General features: G+C 46.0%; 1 protein-coding gene across 4 annotated transcripts; it reads left to right on the top strand.

Annotated features, from left to right (window-relative positions):
- The first annotated feature begins 3,941 nt into the window (after positions 1-3,941).
- EIF2D (eukaryotic translation initiation factor 2D) lies at positions 3,942-22,576 on the top strand. 4 transcript variants are annotated; one of them, XM_059413293.1, is made up of 15 exons: positions 3,942-4,139; positions 5,273-5,463; positions 6,475-6,558; positions 7,064-7,154; positions 10,367-10,474; positions 11,959-12,218; positions 12,723-12,840; positions 14,456-14,501; positions 15,070-15,173; positions 15,299-15,448; positions 15,837-15,926; positions 16,642-16,737; positions 17,778-17,898; positions 20,723-20,897; positions 22,374-22,576. In XM_059413293.1, the coding sequence occupies exons 1-15, from the start codon at positions 4,084-4,086 to the stop codon at positions 22,442-22,444; spliced, it is 1,761 nt and encodes a 586-aa protein (XP_059269276.1). In that variant the 5' UTR covers positions 3,942-4,083; the 3' UTR covers positions 22,445-22,576. The 4 variants fall into 4 exon arrangements, with proteins under 4 accessions (XP_059269276.1, XP_059269275.1, XP_059269278.1 ...); XM_059413292.1 differs by lacking the exon at positions 3,942-4,139 and adding an exon at positions 4,147-4,536; XM_059413294.1 differs by lacking the exon at positions 3,942-4,139 and adding an exon at positions 4,822-4,853.
- The last annotated feature ends 245 nt before the right edge of the window (positions 22,577-22,821 follow it).

Raw genomic sequence — 22,821 nt, 5'->3', positions numbered from 1 at the left:
CAACTAGAAGGGGGAGAGACTGGACTCTGAGAAACAAACTGAGCGTTTGGGAAGGGCATGGGGTGGGGAGTTGAGTGAGCCTGGTGGTGGGTATTAAGGAAGGCACCTATTGCATGGAGTACTGGGTATGGTTCATAAACAATGAATTCTGGAACACTGAAAAGAAATTTAAAAAATAAGTAAATATTTAAAAAAAAAAAAAAAGAGTTGGTGTTTAAGTCCTTAATGCTCACCTGTATTTTCCATGTTTTCTATCTTTGTATCACCTTTGAACTACAATAAAGGTGGTTATTTTATTTGGGTGCCTGGCTGGCTCAACCAGTGGAGTGTGCCCTCAATCTCAAGGTCGTGAGTTTGAGCCCCACGTTGGCTGTAGAGGTTACTTAAATATATAAATAAATCATTTTAAAATTAAAATAAAATAAGAATATATTAAAAGTAAGATGGTATATGTGGAGAATTATGAGGACCTCTTTGACAATGATCTTCAAATCTAATGATATCCTCGTGATTTTGCTGCTCAAGGGGGTTTTGGAATCATTCAACAACAAGAGTCTGAAATATGATTTTTATGTTCATACATTTCAAACAACATAATTAGTTGAGATCAGTTGACTATGAACATTTTTATCTTCTACAAAACCATGAAAACTTTAAGATGAAAATAAAGATATAATTAAGGTAAAAATACTTCAAGGTGTTATCTTATTACTTCATTTTGCATCAAATCCAGTGGCATTCTTAGAATGAGAAACTGGCTGTCTCCAATGGAGTCAATTTATCTAAATCTGAAACACAAGCGACAGCCAGTTTTCTCACATTGAAAGGAACATTGTTACAATTGGCAAGTTATCTTTGCTGTTAATATTGGTATATATATACTATTTCTCCAAAACTTTTCACCTAATGCTTGTGGAATCTATTTATGACACTTAACCTGTAATCAATATAGCGTATCATTAATCATTTTCATTGTTAGCTACAAAACAGTGATTTTAAAATGAATCCTATTCTTTTTCTGTACTTACTAATTGTCATTCTTGTGTGAAGATGGGTGTTAATTTATGCTCTTTAATTTCTAATATTTAGAGTAAGAACTTGATGATAGTGACCAGTGATGGCTTTAAAGATTTTTTCTTTTTTTTTTTTCCAACATCCATCATCATGGAATTTTTATTTATTCAATTTGTCACAAATAATTATGGTCATTATTCTTTGAAGCTCAAATTATCTCAAATGTGGCTAGTGAGTGCCTCTTGAACTCAGTCTTCCTGATTGCTTTGTTATACACACTAGTCATTTCTTTTTAGCACAACACAATGCTATAGGCTCAGTGTATACCTCGCTGACCAACACCCATACAGCTTTCCAAAAAGGTCTGATTCTTTTAAATGGGAAATACTGTTTAAAACACAAGAATTGTGTTATTGGTACTACATCGGAATGTTCAATCCTGTTGAAATATCTTTAAATATCTTTTTGCTTGTGAGAAATCTGAAGTAGAAATGAAATTTAAAATTCATTGGCTCCTATTGGATCTTACAATTCAGTGTTATAAATAATGCAGGAATAAAAAGTATTTAAAAGTTTCTTAACTTTTAAATACATTTTCTGTCTTTTCTCTTTATTCTTATATTTCAATATTTAAAAAAAAATAATAATGCAAACATTACTATTAGCAGTTAAACTACTGAATGAAGGTTAAAATGCCTTTGCATTTATTTTGTCCCAGGAGGTCTGAGTCGAGTTTAAGTACTCTCCTCAAAAATGACTTGAAATAGGGGTGCCTGGGAGGCTCAGTGGGTTAAGCCTCTGCCTTTGGCTCAGGTCATGATCCCAGGGACATAGGATGGAGCCCACCATCGGCCTCTCTACTCAGCAGGGAACCTGCTTCCCCTCTCTCTCTGCCTGCCTCTCTGCCTACTTGTGATCTCCCTCTCTTTGTCAAATAAATACATAAAATCTTTTTTAAAAATGACTTGAAATAATCCTTACCTCTGATTGGCTCACTTACCAAATTAATAGAATTTTACATTTATTTGCATTAGTATTTTTTTTTATTTTAGATTTCACTTTTCTCTTTTAAGCTAAACTTTTTTTAAAAAATATTTAAAAATTTACATTTTTAAAAAGATTTTATTTCTTTATTTCAGAGAGAGAGAAAGGAGGGAGGGGCAGAGAGAGAGAAAGAGAAACTCAAGCAGACTCCACGCCAAGGACCATCCTGATGTGGGACCCAATTTAACCACCCAGAGAGTATCATCTGAGCTGAAAACCAAGATTCACACGCTTAAGCAAACTGAGGCACTAGGTGCCCCAAACACCTGCATGCTTCAAAAGTCAAAGTAATATGAGAAGTATGCGGAGTAGTCTTACTTTCATCATATCTGTCCCTTCATTTCATAGTTATATTTTTATTGGTTTCTGACATCTTTCCAGTGTTCATTAATCTCCTTTTTTTACACCTTTGTACGTTGCCATTTTTGTATTTACTTATGATTTATTTATTTTTAGTATCTATTTCTAATAGTCCCTTGAATAATCTTCCTCAGCTCCCTAGGCAGAGGCTGCCTCAGTAGCTGTGCTACAATGGACCTAGTCAACAACACAGTGTGGCATCATCCCACACCCAATTGTTGCTGGGGTCAGGGTCTAAAGGAAGAAGGTTCTGGGGCATGGTCCTCCTTTGGGCTCTTCCGACTTTGGCCTTGTGGCTGGGATGCTTCAGAATAAAGGTCTGGTGGGTCCGAAGGGTAGGAGCAGCCCAACTTGCAGGGCGCTCCTAGGTGGGATTCCGGGTCTCTCCAATTGGTAGTGGTGGGCAGACACTGTGGAAGGCCTCATCTTTGCACAGCCAATGCGGAATTTTTCTTTGTATAACTGTGCCATCCAAAGAAATAATTAGGATTAATTTTTCTTGGTGGATGGATACTCTACCCTTAACTTTTCATATGCAAAATTTGATTTATTAGGGGCCAGGACCCCAGGTGTGCACAGCAGCCCCCTCCCAGGAAACCATCACTCTCTCTCAACGCTGTTCTAGAGTTTTTAAATATATTACTGGAAATTTGTAAAGGACTGTGTAACCTATCACATACATTACCTCAATCGTTTCTAATGGAAACCCTATGACGTAGGTATTACCTCCACATCTTCCAGAGAATGCAAGAGTTTCAGTAAGAAAAGCCGTTGGCACGTGACATCCATAGGGAGAAGCCAAACCATAATTTGAAACTAATTTGCCTCACAGATTTTTTTTTTAAATAAGCAACGTTATTTCATTAGTATTGGAAACTCCCCTCTCCAAATAACGCCTGAACTCAAAAAAGCAATAAAGCTTTGAAAATTTTATCTCAAAGTGGCCAAAAAAATTTTAAAATAGACTTGAAGATCATTTGTAGTTTTCTGCTCAGAACATGCGGGGCAAACCTGGGACAAAGGAGGGTTCTCTGTTACTGTTACTGTCACGCCACATAAATTAAAACAATGAGAAAATCCTGGGACCTCTAGCGTGCAATAAAATATTTTATTAAATATTTATTTAATAGAATTATTTATTAAATAATAAAATAAAATAAGACTTTAATAAACAAAAGCCCTTAAGAAAATTACTCAGAGGCCTGAAACCCTAATAGAACACAAGAGTTCAATTAATTTTGTGGAACTGAAACTGAATGGAACAAGAGCGGTTGAGGTCTGGCAGTACGCAACACCGACGGAGCAGAAGCTAAATCATCAGGGTCCCCACTGCCGGGTCCCTGAGACCCGAGGGCGTGCCTGCAGTTCGCGCAAGCGCAAAGCCCGGCCGAGGGAAGGCGATGGAGCGGGAATCCGCCCCGCCTTCCCCAGGCCCCGCCCACCCAGGTTCAGTTCCCGGCATTGCCACTAGGGGCGGCCGCGGTCCTCGCAGCGCCTGTAGCTGCGAAGCTGAGTGGGCCGGGTTTCCAGCCGAGCCTATTTTCCAGCTGGGCCGCAACATGGCTGCGCACAGGGCTGCGAGTCGGGAAGTCGTCGCGTTCTGGTTTCCCTGACAGCCCCCGGCTTCTGTGCGCGCCTTGCCTTCCCCAGGTCACTCCAGCAGACATGTTTGCCAAGGCCTTTCGAGTCAAGTCCAACACGGCCATCAAGGGGTCGGACAGGTGAGGGAGAGAAGGGGCCCGCCCCGCCCACCAGGCACCCAGACATCTCCCAGTGCGGGCTGGCCCACAGCCCTCTCTGAGCTGGGTCCGCCGCCCTGGGTGGACGCCGGGGAAAGTCCAGCCAGGATGGGACCCCGGAGAGCCAGGGGGGGTTAGACACGTTTTGAGGGCGAAGACGGAGCACAGGCCTAGCGTGTCTCCCAGGCTAGTAAAGGAAAACAATCCAGCCAGCGCTTCCTGACTGCGGCTAGATAAGGTGTGGGCGGTGCAAACACGAACAGTGACAGGCCCGCCCTCCACAGCGCTTCGAGTCCCTTAGGAAAAATCCGATGGGACACCGAAAACTACGACTGCAGGAGAAAAGGGATCTACTTCTCGCAGGAGAGACGGATGGAGGGTGAGGTGGGAGAGAACCAAGGACGCATTTTAAGAACTGCGTCTGTTACACAGTGTTGCTGTGTCTGTGCACAGTGTTGCTGATGCTGGTACCACGTTGCGAAGTTGGGGACCAGTGTTCCCTAGTTGTCACTCTTGGTACCTTCCTATAGCTTTTTGACCACAAGCTGACAGATTTGCGAGGCAGATAAGAGAAAGGAGTGGGGCGGAGGGCAAGGCTGAGTTTCTAGACAGGCTAACTTGGTTACTCACTAGATCTCAGTTTTCCTCCTTTGTGAAATGGAAAGACTTGCCCCCAGTGATGAAGCTATTGATAAGGTAACTTCTTTGTTGTAATCTCAAGGAAATTTGCAAACCAAGGGAGACTCCTGTCTTGTAGGATTGTGATCTCAGCAAGTTAACTATTTATCATTTTATGGCAGTCAGGGGTGCCTGAGGAATGCTACACCTATGGAGGGGAGCGGGTGAAGGGGGGGTGCAAGGCGCCAGCTCTTGCTTTGTCCTCAGCCAGCCTCCTGCTCCCTCATCACCAGGAATATGTGAAACTAGATGAGACATTGAATGAGAAAGAGGATAGCATGTTTTGGAAGAGTAGGGCATCATATACCATATATAGGGCATCATAAACCAGTTTTCCTTGGCCCCTGTGATTTTATAGTAGTTCCTCCAGAGTCCTTTGAATTTATTAAAATCCATCCAGGCAGGATTCATACCACCTGTTGGTTTGCTTTCTGCAGGAGAAAGCTTCGGGCTGATGTGGCGACTGCTTTCCCCACTCTTGGAACAGATCAGGTCTCTGCCTTAGTACCTGGAAAGGAAGAGCTCAACGTTGTGAAGTTATATGCTCACAGGGGGGATGCGGTGACTGTGTACGTGTGTGCTGGTAACCCCATCCTGTTTGAACTGGAGAAAAATCTATACCCAACAGGTATGCCAGTAGGATAGAGAGGGCCGTTACTATAATCCTTGCCTAACCTCTGTTTCTCCTCCTTTCTTTCATTAACCTGCCTTACTTAAAATGGAAGTACAGAATCTCCAATATCATCCCCAAGGATCTTTTTGGACCCAGCATCGCTAGAATTGGGTCTTTAAAGATCAAAAAACTGATGTAGGAGGGAGAATAAAAGGGCTAACACAGGTAGTTGGGTAGGGATGGTCTGAGATGAAGGAATAATAGTTCATCGTGGGTTAAGTAGGGATGGAGGAGAGGTCTTAAAAAGGGTGGAATTTCAGGACATGTAAAAGATATTCTTAAAATTATCAGTAGCAGGATTTTCTTAAGAAACTGAATAGGAAGGAAGCTGGGTTAATGGAACTACATACCCAGCTGTCCAGTGATGTCCTTCAGTGCAGATATCTCACAGGGATTCTTTCTTAGGCTCTGCCTGGCTCTCGCGATCCTTGCTTTCTGTCTTTGTCACTTGGGCTCTTCTTCCCCCAGCTTGGCTGCAGCAGTGCAGTGGGGTCTCCTTAGGTTACCTGTGCCCCCAGCCCACTTTGCGGCTATGCAGACGCAGGCCCTTTTCAATCTAAGGTTTTACTGCTAGTCACTGGGAACACAGGGAGAATAAAAGGAGTAAACATGGGGAAGTTCAAGATGTCCTACAGGCCGGTGCCCTGTTCTTCACTTAACTTGCTTCTGAGGTCCCAGATGGAATCCTTGTTGGGTCTCTGTCCCCGCTTCTATCGCCTGTGCCTGTGGCTGCTGCTGCATCCAGGTGGAATCACAGGGGCCTCCCAGTCTCAAGCAACATCCCATTTTTTAAGAATCTGCCTGCTTTAAGAAGGAAACCTGTTAGGGCCTCACAGCCTCCTATCTAGCTTCAAGTTGACGTTCTTTTCTGTTTCTTACTTCAAGTGACCTTGGTATTTGACTTACCCAGTTCCCTCAGAGTTTGACATTTTGGCAGTAAGTCTTCCTGTGTCTCTTTTTGAGCAGTGTACACCTTGTGGTCCCATCCTGATCTTCTCCCAACGTTCACAACATGGCCTCTGGTGCTCGAAAAACTGGTGGGGGGGGCAGGTAAGAGGATTTTCCTGTATTCTGGCTATTGGCTGAAACTTAGTAAGGGCCAGCTGTTTGAATAAATGCACCCATTTCCTGGGTTCATACCATTGAAAAATGGAATTTTTCACGCATGTGTGTTTCCTCCCCCACTTGGCTGCTTCCATAAGGTCCCTGGGCCTCTACGACCCCATTGAAAGGCTTCGATAAGCTTCATACTTTGTCCAGAAAATACTCTGTGAACGACCATATGCTCTGCTTTACATCAATAAGCTAATGTTAGGAAAAGCAGAATAAGAGATCATGGAAACTGACCCTCAGCTTGGTGCTTCAGTTTGACCACTAGCCCCGGAAGGGAAAAGGTCTGATACTCGGGTTGCATTTCTTAATTTTCATTATGAATAACCTAGTTGATACTTAATAAGTGTTTGTTGGTTGAGTGAATGAATTAGTGTTGAAGTAAAACTTGGAATTGCTTAAAGGCAGAATGGGGGTTGTGATGCCTTTGTCTTGTTTCCTACAGATTTGATGCTGCCCGGCCTTGTGGTGCCCCCTGCTGGTCTGCCTCAGGTACAGAAGGGTGACCTCTGTGCCATTGCCTTGGTGGGGAACAGGTACTGTGCCAGTCCCCTGTGCCTTTAGGGGAAAAACTTAGGTAAAACTGGGGAGGGGAGTGGGAAAGAACAACTTCCAAAGCTTATGGATAAAGGATTAAAAAAAAAAAAAAAAAAAAAAAAAACAGATCCTTCTTCCAGAAGCAGAGAGTAGGCCATGGGAGAATGGCGGTGAGCCTGTGTGGGCATATGCGTATCTCAGCCAAGTGTGTTTGCTGCTACTGCCGATATCGCTCGCTCTTCCTTCCTTCTCTCCTTTTCTTTTTTCTTTTCTTTTCTTTCTTTCCTTCTTACTAATTTTATGTTTATAGGAGAGTTTCAAAGATAGTATAGAGTTCTTACCCAGCTTCCTATAATGATAATGTTTTGTACAACCATAGCACGGTTATCCAAACTGTGGTCCAGACTGTGGAATTAACATTGGTACAGTTGTATTAGTAGAATTGTATACTTTATTCATATCCCTCCAGCTTTTCCACAAAACGTCTTTTTTTCTACTCAAGCATCCGATCTAGGACAGTACATTGCATTTAGTTGTTGTGTCTTCTTAGTCTCTTGTCTATGACATTTTTTTGGTCTTCCCTGGTTTTTCATGGACTTAACACTTTTTTCTCCATCATCCACATCATCATCCTTTTTTTTTTTTTTAAGTTTTTTTTTTTTGAAAGAGACAGAGCACAATCAGGGTGAGACGCAGAGGAAGAAGCAGACTCCATGCTGAGCAGGGAACCTGACATGGGGCTCAATCCCAGGAATCTGGGATCATGACCTGAGCTGAAGGCAGACGCTTAACCAAATGAACCACCTGGGCACCCCCATCATCCTTCTTTTAAAATTATTTTAAGAGTTATTCAAATGTGGTTTACATACTTTAAAATTCACCTATTTCACTTGTATAGTTCAGTGATTTGTGATTTTACAGAGCTGTTTGGCCATCATTGCACAGCTTCTTTTTAAAAATTAATTAGGGGTTAATTAATTAATTTTTAAATTATGAACCACTGGGTGGTTCAGTGGGTTAAAGCCTCTGCCTTTGGCTCAAGTCATGATCCCAGGGTCCTGGGGTCGAGCCCCGCATCGGGCTCTTTGCTCAGCAGGGAGCCTGCTTCCTCCCCTCTTTGCCTGCCTCTCTGCCTACTTGTGATCTTTGTTTGTCAAATAAATAAATAAAAATCTATAAAAAATTAATTAGGAAGTAATAGTATAAACAGTTCTGAAAAATCAAAGCGCCCTCACCCCACAGCCCTTTGCTGCTAGAAGTAACCATTATCATCTTGCCAGCCTTCTTAAATGCATGTATACGTGTGTGTATGAAAATGTACGTTTGGGTATGTATGTTTAAAAATGCAAATAAACAGAATTATACTTTATCGATAATTGTTTTTTCACTTAAGATCAAGAGGACAAGGGCGCCTGGGTGGCTCAGTGGGTTAAACCCTCTGCCTTTGGCTCAGGTCATGATCTCAGGTCCTGGGATCGAGCCCCACATCGGGCTCTCTGCTCAGCGGGGAGCCTGCTTCCTCCTCTCTCTCTGCCTGCCTCTCTGTCTGTCAAATAAGTAAATAAAATCTTTAAAAAAAAAAAAGATTAAGAGGACATTTTCCACATCAGCAAGACTCAGTTATGCTGAGTCTTCTTACCTGCTATGTGGTAATGAAAGAGGTCCTCTCTTAATGGACCTTATGGTTGCCTCTAGTTTGTTTTCGTCATGAACAGTCTCTTACTGATGCCTCTAGGGACACTTGGGCCAGTATTTTTCCAGAGTGAATACTAAAGAGCAGAACTGTCAGGCTGAAGACCAGGTATATCTTTCTGCTGCCCCAAAGAAAGCCATATCCATTTTCACTCCCACCTCCAGGGTATATGGAGCCTGTTTCCCTACACTCTGCCAACACTGGATACAATGGGTGGTTTTCGTTTGTGTCATCCTGACTGAGAAATGATATCTCATTATTTTGCTCATTGCTGCTTTGAGAGAGAGAGAGACTGTGGTACGGGAAGGGTCAGTGTTCAAAGATCTTAACGTTGCTACTCATATTCTCCTGTTTTCCTTGAACCTTTGGCAACTAAGCACCTAGAAATTTTTCCTTCCTTGTTGAACTGTGGCACAACTTGCAGTTGAAAAGGTTGGTGGTGTCTCTGTGTTTTCCTGGTATTCTCTCCAGAACAGGAGAAAACTACAGGAATCTTTGGCCTGCTTAAAGGTTTGGCTCTTAGACTGTATCTTGAGAGTGGTTTGTGGCCCAGAATAAGGGTACAAGGTGGTTTTTTAATAATCCAAACCATGTTCGAGACTGGTTTCTGAACCACTGACCCTTCCAGAGATGGAAGGAAAAGATCCTCTTTTAGGAACTGAGAAAGAAACCAGATTGAAAGTTTCCCTGGCGGGAGTTGACCTCTGGGCACAGTCAGTGGAGACACCAGGTTAGCAAACATCTTTCTCAAGTTCAGGTATTGGGAACTCTACCCTTGAGTCTTCTCCCTTGTACCCAGGTGACCCTGCCAGGCTTGTACGTCCCCTCGCTATTACCCAGTTGGTCACCCGTCCTTATGGGCAGTGTGTGGGCAATGCTTGAGTACACTGGGTGGAAGGAGTTTTCTCATTTGGGCTTTGGAAGGTTTTGTAGTTACTTTAAAGGGATTGTTTTCCATCTTCTGGACACACCCAGTTCTTCAACTGATCATCACACAGAGTGAGGCCTCTAACACAGAGAGTTACAAAGAGCCAACTCAGAAGGAACATGTCGAGTCAGTGCCACTGTTTATCTCTTCCCTCTTCCCCTGTAGTATCCCTCAGCCTCATTTGTGGCTTGTGGCATACGAATGGCCTACCTTTTGAACCTCTGCCTAGGATGGCTAGGTCTTTAAGGTAGGAGAGGTCATTTATAATTTTGAAATTCAATAAAGGGAACTTTAAATATCCTTGCAAGACCTGCCTGGGTTTGATTCATAATAGGAATAAAAGCAGTGATAACGTCCTCACAGAGATTACTTATACCAAAGGGGAATGTTTGGTCAAGGGATTTTTGAAAGTCATATTTATAGGTAATCTGAAGAAAACTGAGGCGGGACTGAGTTTCATTTTGTGCTGCAGGCAGTTGCTTCAGATTGACAAACGCGGTGCTTTTCACACATGAGTGGAAAGGTACCCCTGATGTGTGTCCTCCTAGAAGGCTTTCCCCAACGCATGTTTCTGGCTTCCTTCTCCTCAGAGCCCCTGTCGCCGTCGGAGTCGCTGCCATGTCCACAACTGAGATGCTGACCTCGGGCCTGAAAGGAAGGGGCTTCTCCGTGCTACACACCTACCAGGACCACTTGTGGTGGGTCCTTTGTCTCTCCTGTTTTACAGAGAGCTGGGTGGGTGGAGAGGGCATGGGGCCTGGATTCACAAGTGAGAGTTAGGGTCCCTGCCATGTCCATAGGCAAGTTGCTGATTCCAGACATTCTTTTCTTCACTAATTGTGGAGGAAAAGATGGATGGATGGATTGGTTGGTCGAAATTTTTTTTTTTTTCTTATTTGGGGAAGAAATTACAGAGAACTTTGATTCTTTTCTAGGTGAACTGTAGAATCCTAGGCCTAGAAGAAGACCTGGGGGACTTCTCCTGTGCCTCTCTGCACTGTGATAGTCTTTATTCTTATGGCTCTGTCACCCACATTTAGGCATCTTCTTGCCCTGTGGTGAGAGCTCGGGAATTCTCACTTCTGAACCCAGATCAAAGCAGAGGAGATCCTCAGGCGCCATCAGATCTCCTCCCCATTACAGAAGCCACGTCTTCGCACTGTGACAGTTGCTTTCTAAAACCATATACTAGTTTATTCTCTGGTTATTTTCTTGTCATTCTACCAAAACCGTAAATAGGGTTTCCTTGAAAGTGGTATAGCTGGTCTTTTGGCCAAGTGTCGTGGCCTGTCAGTATTTCTAGCCCCGCCTTGGAGTTTTTTAATGAGGACTGGCCAAACCCCGCTTTGCTGGAGGTCCAGCCGCAGCCTGTGTCTCGGTAGACACTTGAGGGCTGCTTACCGATGTTCTCCAGGCACCTCGCTTTCTGTCAGTCTGCACAATGGCTGGCAAGGTCCTGTTGCCTAAATTGTTCCACCAGTGGCTGCTTCCATTCCCCCTATCCCCAGCTTTTAAAAATATTTGTGTACTTATCAGAATCACTTAAACACATAGTCTGGCCTCTTTGCTGCAACCGTTAGTGAAGACTTGGTTTGACATTCCCTGTATGCGGCGTCGCTTTCTTGTCTCCTGTCCTAAGGCTTAGTGGCATGAAAGCAGGGCATCACTGGGCTGCGGGTTCGAGTGCCTCCTGCTAGAACATAGAAGCAACTGGCTTGCGGTCCCGGAGCCGCCCAGGTGCTTGTACTTACCACGTACTCTGAGCCTCGGACTTCGGGTCTCACCAAACTGGTACAACAGATGCACCTGCCACCTGACTTTTGTTATTTAATTCAAAATGGTTTTATTTTTATTTCATGTGACGGGAATCCTTCTGGGGCCTCCTCGAACTGATTTTTCACTCATCATTTTTTGTCCCCAGATGTGGATGAGTGATACTATCCCTTTGGATAGGGTAGGGAGGAGGCAAGAATTATGTCCACATTTCAGAGATGAGGATGCTGAGAGATTTTTCTGGGCCCCGAATTGGAAATGGGGTTTAGGTGAGAGCCCGAGCTCTCTGCCCTCTCCTGGACAATCCCTGCCTGTGCATCTCACTCTTTCCGGACTCCCAGCTGACCTCGACCAGGATTAGAGAATGCTGTGGCTGCTGCTTGGCATTTCTGACATGCAGTTTTTCCAGGCGATCTGGAGACAAGTCTTCTCCGCCGTCTCTGGCTCCACCGGCCCAGGATACCCCAGATGTCAATGAAGAGAAGGGGTCTGTCCAGGCAGAGCCGGCCCTGCAGGGAGAAATGAAGCGCCTGACCCTGGAGGGAGAGGACAAGGAGAATGGGGAAGTTCAGCAGCAGCTGTGTGGGGAGAAGTCCCTGTCAGAAGCCGCAGAAGATCCCGGTGTCAGGGGCCTGAACCCAGAACCCACAGACAGCAAGACCCTTCAAGGTATAGGTCTGGGAGTAGAAGGCCCCATCTCCTCTCAATGGAGGAAACGTGCTCTACTCTGCTTCTGACCAGAGTGGTGCCGAAGCTCTAGGAGAATGGGAAAGTCCGTATTTTTGGTGAGGGTGGTGCGACCAGCAGCCCTTTGCCATCTCACCGGGGGTCTTTGCCACATAAGTCCTATTTCCCTGGATGCCGGTCTGCCCTGGAGTTTGGAGTGCTTCCAGCTTCAGAGGCCTCTATGGTTTCTTCCGGCTCTGACTTCTCTGTCCCGGCAGCATGTGCTCCTGGCTGGGTGGGCCTCAGTGGGCCGGACCCCTTCTCTGGAGTCAGCCCTCTTTAAAGGCTCAGTGCTTAAGAGAGTCTGGGAGCTTTGGGACCCGGGAATGAGCTCCTTCCAGAGTGAAGGGGGTGACGCAGGGGTGGAGCTGAGCGGGGAGTTTACTTGTACTGCACCAGCCATTCTGTATCCTTCAGAAAAGTATGGTTCTTGTGTTTCCTTTGCAGAGCAAATGGATGAACTCTTACAGCGATGCTTCTTACACGCCTTAAAGTGCCACGTCAAAAAAGCTGACCTGCCTTTACTCACCAGCACATTCCTTGGCAGCCACATGTTCTCCTGCTGGTACGGGAGGCAGGTGTGGGCCACAGGGCTTTCTCTGGTACCTTGGTGGTATGTCAGGACAGGTGTGTGATGGGGGGGTTAGCTGAAGGACATAATATGGAAAGAGTGGAGTGGAGGGTTGATCTGGCGACTAAATCAGGTCCTGAGTTTCAAAAACGTAAATTTTAGCCATTGAAGGGTTGTTGGAAAAATGAAGGTTTAAATTCCCAAGGTTCTCTGAGCACTGTCTCCGCTGAGGTGATTCTGGGCTGGCTCATGAATTAGGCAGCACGTCCCGTCCAGAAGCATCCTTGACAAAGCCTCTTTGTCAAGAGGCTTCTTCTGGAATATTCAACCCCTTCACACTTTCCCTGCAAAGTAGGTGGGCCACATTAAGTGGTATCAGGAGGAACAGTCAGTGTGAACCCCATACCACAAACACAGGCCACCAGAAGAGACAGTATTACATGTATGTAGAACCTGGGCTTTGGAAGCAATCATCTGGATGCAGTTCCCTAGGGTTTTGGAGCAAGGTGAATTTGAACTTGTTACTGAGCTTCTCTGAACCCAAATTTCCAGCACTTGTAGGATTGCTGTCAAGATTCACTAGCCTCACATCTAATAAGCCCCCAGCAAATACGCTGTCAGAAGCTTTGCTTCTTGATTTGTACAACACAACTCAACTTTTGTCTTTTTGAGAATTTAGTTCCATTTTTTAAAAAGTGGTTTTGATGTAATTCTCTTCCTGTTTACATGTGGACTCCTTTAAGGCATCCTGTATAGTGTGGGGTCTGGAGCATGTGGCAGGATACTTGATAATTTGTCTTGACCCTGCTGGGATATAAGTAACTAGGAAAGATCCTAGAATTTCCTCTAGGCTAGAGGTTCTTAACCTGCATCAGGTTCTAGAAGGACTTTCTATGAATCCCAAGCCTATTGCTTGTCACATTTTGAGAAAAGACGTAAGTTCTGAGTAGAGGGACTGATTACAGCTTTCATAGGAACCTCCCCCAAAAAACTAACAGCTGAAAAGAAAGAAAATAAAAAATAAACTAACGGTGGTAGGATAGGGGTCCGCAAACTCTTCCTCTCAAGAGCTAGACAGTGAGTCTCTGTCGCAGAGCCTAAGATCCCTTAGGTTTGCCAGTCCTGCCCTTGGCCCAGCGGCTTCAGTGAGCTTGGTGTTGGAAAGATTCACATTGAGGCAGAACTTTGGAGGCCACAGAAGGTGGTCTAGCTTGAGAAGACTCTAGAACTATATCCAGTACAGTAGCCACTAGTCACATGTGGCTATTTAAATTTAAACTAATTAAAATTAAATAGAATTTAGTTCCTCAGTCACATTAGTTGTGTGTCAAGTGCTTAGTAGCCACGTGTGAATAGTGGCTACCATATTGGAGAACAGATAGAGAACAGTCCGTATTTACAGAAAGGACTGTTGTACAGTGGTGCTCCAGAGTATCCTAAGGTTGGTATCCCTCTCTGATGCCACCGCTGGGCAGAGGGTTCTGGAATATCAGCTTCTTTCCGAACACGGAAGAGGAAGGCTGAGGAAGAAATGCCCTCCTCTCAGCGGCAGGCATTTCCCACCACCACTGCTTCATTAGCTTAACTTGCTTTTTCCGTCTGCCACCAGCCCTGAAGGACGACAGCTGGACATAAAGAAATCAAGCTACAAAAAGGTAAGAGGTGGGGGGTGGGAGGCTGGGGGAACCAGGTGGTGGGTATTAGAGAGGGCACGGATTGCATGGAGCACTGGGTGTGGTGCAAAAATAATGAATACTGTTGCGCTGAAAATAAATTAAAAAAAAAAAGAAAAAGTAAGAGGTACCTTCTCTGCACTCTCACACAGAGAGTTGTGTGCGGTTTCCTGTGCCATGAGCTGGATGCACACTGGGGAAGCCCCATCTGTAGGGATCAGGCTAGAATTAAGCTTTTTGGTTCTAGGTATGGGGGGTAGGGGTTGGAAAACTCTTCCAGGTCAAGGCAGCTGGGCGAGCACCCATCCCCCTCCCTCCCTTCCACCCGTTCCTCTCTGACCGGAGCTCTGAAAGCCTTCACCAGTCCGCCGGTAGCAGCTTCTCACTCCCTGAGCCTCAGGGTGTGGGCCTCCCCGTTCCCGGTTTGATGGGAGCAGGGACTGTCAAGCGTCCGTTCCCAGGAGCAGCGTCGCTCAGTGTGTGGCACATCAAGAGCTCAGGATGGGCGTGGGATCCATGGAGGCCCTAGCCCTGGCCCTCTCTCCCTTAGCTCTCTAAGTTCCTGCGGCACATGCAGCAGGAGCAGATGATACAGGTGGAGGAGCTGAGCAGAGGGGTGGAGAGCATTGTGGCTGTGGACTGGAGGCACCCGAGGTGAGTGAGTGCCGGGGGCCTGCTCGCCGTAGCTCAGCTGGCGCCAGGGCACCTGGGCCCCGCGCCGGGAACTGCCCAGACGGTAGTATAAAATGTGTTTTTTCTTTCCTTCTGCTGGGTTTTAGGATCACATCTTTCGTCATACCCGAGCCCTCCCCGACCTCCCTGACTATCCAGGAGGGTAGCAGGGAACAGCCCTATCACCCTCCAGATATAAAACCCCTCTACTGTGTCCCAGCCAGCATGACCCTGCTCTTCCAGGAGTCTGGCCACAAGTGAGTTTTTGGAGAGCAGCCCTCCTCTGCCTGCTTGGTGTTCTGGCCTGTTTCCTCTCAAGCTGAGTAGCCTTCCTCTGTGACGGGCAGAACCTGCTGCGCCCCAGTTCCCTCCTTCTCCCACATCCAGCTTCAAGCCTCTTTCCCCTGGGAAGTGTCTCTGACTAAATGAACCAGAGTAGGCGTCTCCCTTTCTCTCTGTAACTATTCTTCACGAGGTCCTGCTCACCTCAGTCAGGAAAGGGAAGAATCAAGCTCAAAAAGCCAAGGAAAGCAGCCTGCCGAGCAGAGAGTGAGTCTTGGTGCCTGTGGTTTGTTCCCCTGGCACAGCACAAACTAACCCCCCGCTTCCCAACCTCACCCCCCACCTGCATCACTTCTGACCTAGGAAGGGGAGCGTTCTCGAGGGTGGGGAGGTCCGGACCATCATCATCAACTATGCCAAGAAGAATGACCTGGTCGATGCGGACAACAAAAAGTGAGTGGCCGGGGAGCTCTGCTGAAGATCAGCCCGACAGCGCAGACTTGGGACACACTGTGGAGCATGTCCAGGCTAGAGGGGAACAGAGCAGCTCATGGCCTTTTAGAAAGAATCAAGACCAGTGGTTTCAAACCGTGGGCCGTGGACACCTAGACTCGTCCAGGGTGCTCAGCTCCACATGGGGGGGTCGGCAGCAGCCATAGCCTGGGTACGTGGTAGCTCGTAGACATCCAGAACTGGTTTTCAAGTCCACATGCCCCTGTGAGGAAGAAAATGCAGCTTAGAAAATTTTTACTGACGTCATTGTGGCTTTTTGATATCCTCTATTTTCTTAGGAAGGTAGTACAAAAGGTAATCTACTAAATGAAGACCATTCCATTACCATTTTTCTTTTTTACTTTCAAAAGATATCCCCATGAACAAAAAATTGGGAACTAACAGTGCAGTCACGGTTAGTTAGCAGAACTGGGCCAAGAATCCTGATCTTCGGATTTATCCCACTCTCCCCTCTGCCACCGGCTCCTCCCTTGGCCTGGGAAACCTGCCGCACCTCCCATCCACAGGGCACGCTGCTTCCTGTGCTCTGCTCCCTGAATTGGTTCTCATGGTCCTGAATGACTACAAAGGACATATAAGAGGTGAATCCTGAGCTGGCCCTTGGGTCAGAAGGGGTGGGGCTGACATTTCTCTATTGCCTCTTCTTTCCCTTTAGCCTCGTGAAATTAGATCCCATTCTATGTGACTGCATCTTAGAGAAGAACGAACAGCACACAGTCGTGAAGCTTCCATGGGACAGTCTCCTGACCAGGTAGTGGGGATTGGCAGCCAGTCCCTCTCCAGCTTTTCTATCCCCTCCCCATAATGTCTGTCCTGTGGACTTTAGAATCATCCCTGTCTTAGGCTTTGACTTTCTCTCCACAATTCAACTGATAAGTAGTCTACATAAATACAGGCTCAGTAATTCTGAGGTGGACGAGCCTTGGAATGATTGGAGCCAACACAGTAGAGGAGAACTTAAAAGGGAGAAAGAAAAAGAGCAATTAATTAAAAATAAGAACTTCAAAAAGATTTAGAAGCAAAAAAGAGGCTGGGAGGAATTGTCTTAAAATCATCAAAGGGAAGATTCTATGCTCTTTCTTTTCCACAGAACAAAACTGAAAATAATTTATATCAGGAGTTCGCAAAGGACAGCCCATCCGGCCTGCTGCCTGTTGACGTCAATAAACCATACCCACTTGATCATTGTCTGTGGGTAGCTTTCGGGCTACAGTGGCAGAGTTGGGTTGCACAGACCCAGCAGCCCTTAAAGCCTAGAATATTTGCTGTCTGGCCCTTTATAGAACATTTGTTCAATCCCAGTATATATGGTACCAAAAGAAAATCTGGTTAGATGAAAGGTAGACATTCTTTGTGGTTAAGCTTTCTCTAGAAGATGGACTGGAACATGTCACAGATGTGAAGCAGCAGTTTACCAGGCTAGGGACGTGTACATGAGCGGCTTAAGACAGGAAGTAAATTCCACAAGGCAGCCTGGGCAGATTGTCAGAAGACCAGGCCACTGGACGGTTTCCAGGGACTCCAGTCACTGGGGAGTCCCTTCCCTGAATCCATGGGCCTTGACTTTGGCCATACTTCAGGGATCTTTAAAAACCATATATGCCTAATTGGAGCTTCTAATTTAATTGGCCTTGGGGGCAGCCCCTAGATGACGTCAGTGATTCTCTGTGTAGCCTGGAGCGAACCAGTGCCCGTGACACTGGCTCCCCCCGAGCTGCCCAATAGCAGTGGGGAATGAGGAGATGATTTCTGTTCGTTTATCAATCTATAGCTCACGAACTCCTGTTGCAGGTGTTTGGAAAGATTACAGCCTGCCTATCAAGTGACCTTTCCAGGACAAGAGCCCATTGTGAAGAAAGGCAAAATCTGCCCAGTTGACATCACCCTAGCGCAGAGAGCATATAACAAAAAGGTAATTTTAAAAAGACACGGTGTTGAGAGGCACCTGGGTGGTTCAGTTGCTTAAGCCTCCGCCTTCTGCCCAGGTCATGGTCCTGGGGTCCTAGGATTGATCTCCACGCTGGGTTCTCTGTTCAGCAGGGAGTCTGCTTCTCCCCCTGCTCATGCACACTTGCTTGCTCACTCACTCTCTTTCTCTCCCTCCCTCTTGCACACACACTCTCACATAAATAAAATCTTAAAAACAAACAAACAAAAAAACACAGTGTTGAAAGATGGTGATTATTTAATGTCCCTGCTAAGTTTTGGTCTCTCTAATGTGATTGGAGGTATCTGTATGTATGTATTTATTTATTTTTAAAGATTTTATTTATTAGAGAGCAAACAAGAAGGAGTACACAAGCAGGGGAGCTAGAGAGAGAGAGGGAGAAGTTGACTTTCTGCTAAACGTGAAGCCCCACACAGGGCTTGATCCCAGTACCCTAGGATCATGACCTGAGCCAAAGGCAGACAGTTAACCAACTGAGCCACCCAGGTGCCCTATGATTGGAAGTTTTTAGAATTTGGCCTCAGGTACCACAAAGATTATTTATGAAAGAGCCATGATTGTGTCAGTGGGCTGGTATAAAATAGGCACAGCTGACCCTCTTACCCCCAACCCTCTAGGATTTTGTGCTAGGATACTTGCTAGAGCCTAGTTCCAAAGGTAAACAAGATTTTATTTTTATTTTTTTCTTAGACCTGTTAAGGGCTTTCAGTTCTTACTCATTCTGTTACCTCTTGGGCCTTCTTGTTCAGGGAAAAACAGCTTAGAAAGAATTGCTGAAGGAAATGAGTGGCGTAGCCTGGTGACACAGAGTCCTAGGGAGCGAATTCTGTCTAGCCTCAAGTTCGTGAAAAGCTGTCCTTGGGAGAAGGAGTGCACTTGATGCCGAGATACCTTGAGAAGACAAAAATAGGATTATTGGATGCAAATTCCAAGAAGACAGACTTAGGTTCCAGATAAAGAACTTCCTGGTGTATGGGTTATGTGAGCGGGCTTTGGCCTTAGAGATATGCGTTCAAATGTGACCTTTGCCTTGCTGCTTGTCCTTGAGAAAAATCAGTGTTTTTTTGCCTGGGTTTTCTTATGTGAAAAATGAGAATAATATACCTACCGTATGAGGCACCATGCGGGCCAAATGATGGAAGTGTATGGGTGAAGCACTTAGACTAGTACTTGGCATTTAAGCAGTCAGTAAATGAGAATCAGTAACGATAACCTCAGGAATAACCAGCAATAGCCACTATTTCTTGGGCGTGTAATTATGTGCCAGACACTGTACTAAGCAATTTCTGTATGTACAGGTTTCCCCCGCTAGCTAAAAGTGGAGCATTCCTATGAAACCTTCCGTAAGCTGAGATGGGGTAAAACAAAGAAGCAATTACATAGTGAATTTATATGAAAAAATTTTTGAGCATTCCCAGACCCCAAAAAGAACTCTTGTAGGCTTTTTTGATACCTCAGGCCACATCTTGCTAATGGATACACAGGATAAACTGAGATAAGGCACAGATACTCACAGACCCAGTTCAGAGCTCCGGCAGCTGGACGCTGAGGTGCTGAGCATAGTTCCAGGGGCAGGAGGTAGGCAAATACCCACCGACCGGTGCTGTTTTGGGGGTACACACTGCCTCTCAGGGCTCCCTGTAAAACCAGTGTTGAGCACTACATTCACTTTTCACCTTTTGTGTAAAAGTGAAAACCTCTGGATTTCTTTCAGTTAGCAAAAAAAAAAAAAGGACTGATGTAGGTCTTTCCATAAGCGCGAAGCAGCATACCATGAACTTTGAAAAAGCAGGGGACATTTGTATCAGCTTATTGAAACACTATAAATATTAATGGTAACAACTAGAATTGTCCAAAACTAAAACTGGTGCTCTCCAAAAAAGGGGAGTTACTGTCTAGAGGTCTCCAGGCATCGCTTGGGTGAAGATGTTGGGGGAAGATGTTGTCAAGGGTGTGTGCATCGCGTGGGGGATGGAAGAGGTGTGACCTCTAATGCCTTCTCAATTCCAAGGTTCTCAGGGGCTGGAGTCCCCGCACAAGCCTGGGTTATTTGGAACCGAGGACTTTATTGAAAGCAGCCCTTACCAACCCACTCCTGATGGTAACACGCTCTACCATCTCTAGTCATGAATGCAGGAGAACTCGTTTCAAAAACAGGAAAATTGTGATTTTTTTTTTTTAAGTGCCAGTTATTTTCTTACTCTCAAAATCATATATGTCATTTGTGCATTTGATAAATAATAGAAAAATATATATGTTCTTGATGAGATGCTTGATATTAAGGAATTATTGTTCATTTATTTTTAGGTATGGGGATGGTTTTGTCTTTATGTTTAAAAGAACTCTTACCTTTTAGAGATACGTACTAAAGCATTTGTAGATAAAATGATCTAATGTTTAGGAAGATTTGCTTTAAAGCAATATGGACAGGCATATAGGTGAATTGAGGTTGGTCGTGAGTCGATAGTTGTTGAAACTGGTGATGGGAACACAGGTGCACAGTATTCAATTCTACTTTTATTTATGTTTTTAATTCTCTATAATAAAAAGCCTCTGTAAAAAGTGTATGTTACATGTGGGCTAGAGAGAATTCCACTAAGGATATAGCACATGTACTAGATGGGACAGAAAGAATCAGTAAGTATAAAACAAGCGACGTGGACGGGAAGGAACCGTGGTTGTAGGGATGGTGAACGTGGCGGGTGAAGAGGCCGCAGAGGCTCCAGGCCCTGTGGACGGGAGGGCGTGTGGCTCCCCCCCCCCCGCCACCAATCTTCTGTCCTCTCAGGTGACGGTGGTCCGGAACTTGGAGGCCTATGGTCTGGACCCGTGCTCGGTGGCTGCCGTCCTCCAGCAGCGGTGCCAGGCTAGCACGACGGTCACTCCTGCCCCCGGGGCCAAGGACAGCCTGCAGGTCCAGATCCAGGGAAACCAGATCCATCACCTCAGCCGGCTGTTGCTTGGTGAGCATCCCTTCTGAAGACGCAGGAGCATGGCTAGAATCTTCCCACGGATTCAAGCCCCTCTAGTCACCACAGCCGTGTGTGTGTGTGTGTGTGTGTGTGTGTGTGTGGCCACACAGTGTGTAGTGGCCAGCAAGGGACAGAGCTGGTACTTGAGCCAGATGCTGCGGCCCCCACATCCAGGGCTGTCTCCATCAGACTACTGGAGTACTTTTGTTCCTGGTTTTCCCTTTTATAAGACATCCGTGGACCACTCCGGCCATGCGGGGTACTTTGCTGGGCTTCTCGCAGGCCCTATCTCTCCTCATCTAACAATCAGCAGAAGTGTTTGTGTTCGGCAGCTGGGGAAGCCGAGGTTCAGCGAGGCTCAGTCCCTCGCCCTCGGTAGTCAGCTGCTCGGTGCTGCAGCTGGGCCCCTGACTTGGCTTCGTCTTTCTCCCAACTCCGGGTCACTTTGATTTGAAAACTGCCTGAGTCAGCTTTCCATCATGCTCCTCAAAACACTCCTTGTGCCGCGTCAGTGCCTTCGGAATAAACCCCTTCGCTCAATACCTAAGACCCTCCCCATCCAAATCCCATCCACCTCGGGCTCTCTGGCAGCTCTCACCGCCCCCCAACCCCAGGCCTCAGCCGCGCTGCTGTCCTCGCTGCTGCCCACACATACTTGGTGCTCGCATCCCTGTTCCCTCACCCAGTGCGCCCTCCCACAGCCCTCGTCTGCCCGACTGGAGGGCCTCATCGGCCCAGCTCAGGGCATGGGAAGCCTGTCTCAGAGCATGTCCCAGTTTTTTCTGTCCTTAAATTAGCATTTCAAAAATGGCCAGCGTGGCACTTTCTGCTTATATTAATTTTTCTGGTTCGTGTCTGCCACTTAGCCAGTTTTTTCTAATGTCTGAACCCCCCTGCTAGACTGAGCAACTTAATTCAGAGACCTTGCCTTCTTCATCCGTTTTTCACGCTCGGGGCCTGACACATAGTAAATGCTCGATAAGCAAATATATTTTAGGGCCTCATAGTAAACTTTGGGAGTTGACCCCTTTAAGTGAAGAACCCAGTAGGAGGTGCTAAGAAGGAATATAGAGGAAAATAGACAAGCACATGACTGAACACAGGCACACAAGTTCTCTCTCCTGAGAAAATTCAGAATACCTCAAGTATACCTAGAAAGTGGCTCTCAGTGTAAAAATCGCTAAAATATACACATTAGTCGTGCGATGTAAGGATAAATGGCCCGTCTACTACACAGAGCAGCTGGGTTCGAGCCGCGTGTGGAAGAGCAGGTCACGTGGTGCAGGTTGACTGAGGAGAAGTTGACTCCAGGGATAAGCACACAGTGGGGCGGGGGTGGGGGGGCAGGTAGTGATGTGGGTCGGGGCTCCCTGGGGTCAGGGCCAAGGAGGGACGTTGTAACACAAAGTGCAGGTGGCGGCGGAGATGGTATGCCCCACTGAGGAGTTTCTGCTTTTTGGATTGTAGAAGACTATCACCTTCCTCGAAAATACATCCAAGGCCTAGAAAAGGCCCCCAAACCCAGCAAGAAGAAGTAACAGACTCCTGTTTCATGTGGTCAATCCGGTGGAGATCCGAGCTCTGGGCTGGTCATTTATATGAGCATTTTAAGCTTTTGCAAATGAAAAAATATAATTCTTTACCAAAATAAATTTTTATTCTAATCTAAATCTGATTTTCCTCTCGTTTCCTCCACTTAGCTAGAATATTGGACTAAATTTCCAAGTCATACATCAGTTTATGTGGACAGGAACAGTGGCCGTGGAGTACCTTTTCTATTCATGTGATTTCAGTGATTTTAGTCCCTTTCCTGCTATCAGCACTGGGTGGCTCTTCCTAAGCTCGGGCAGGTAGGGCCTTCTGTTTTTAAAGCCCCTCTAGCAAGTGGTCCACAGCGTCTGGCCCATCTGTTCCC

Source organism: Mustela nigripes, chromosome 10 (assembly GCF_022355385.1).
Source record: "Mustela nigripes isolate SB6536 chromosome 10, MUSNIG.SB6536, whole genome shotgun sequence".
Lineage (NCBI taxonomy): Eukaryota > Metazoa > Chordata > Mammalia > Carnivora > Mustelidae > Mustela > Mustela nigripes.
Note: the sequence above shows the minus strand (reverse complement) of the source record. Positions and strands in the feature narration are given on the sequence as shown.

Coding starts and splice junctions, on each gene's coding strand:
- EIF2D (XM_059413292.1), top strand. CDS start 4,469: ATGGGACACCGAAAACTACGACTGCAGGAGAAAAGGGATCTACTTCTC. Junction 5,464..6,474: donor GAAAAATCTATACCCAACAG/GTATGCCAGTAG, acceptor CTTTTTGAGCAG/TGTACACCTTGTGGTCCCAT. Junction 6,559..7,063: donor AAAACTGGTGGGGGGGGCAG/GTAAGAGGATTT, acceptor TGTTTCCTACAG/ATTTGATGCTGCCCGGCCTT.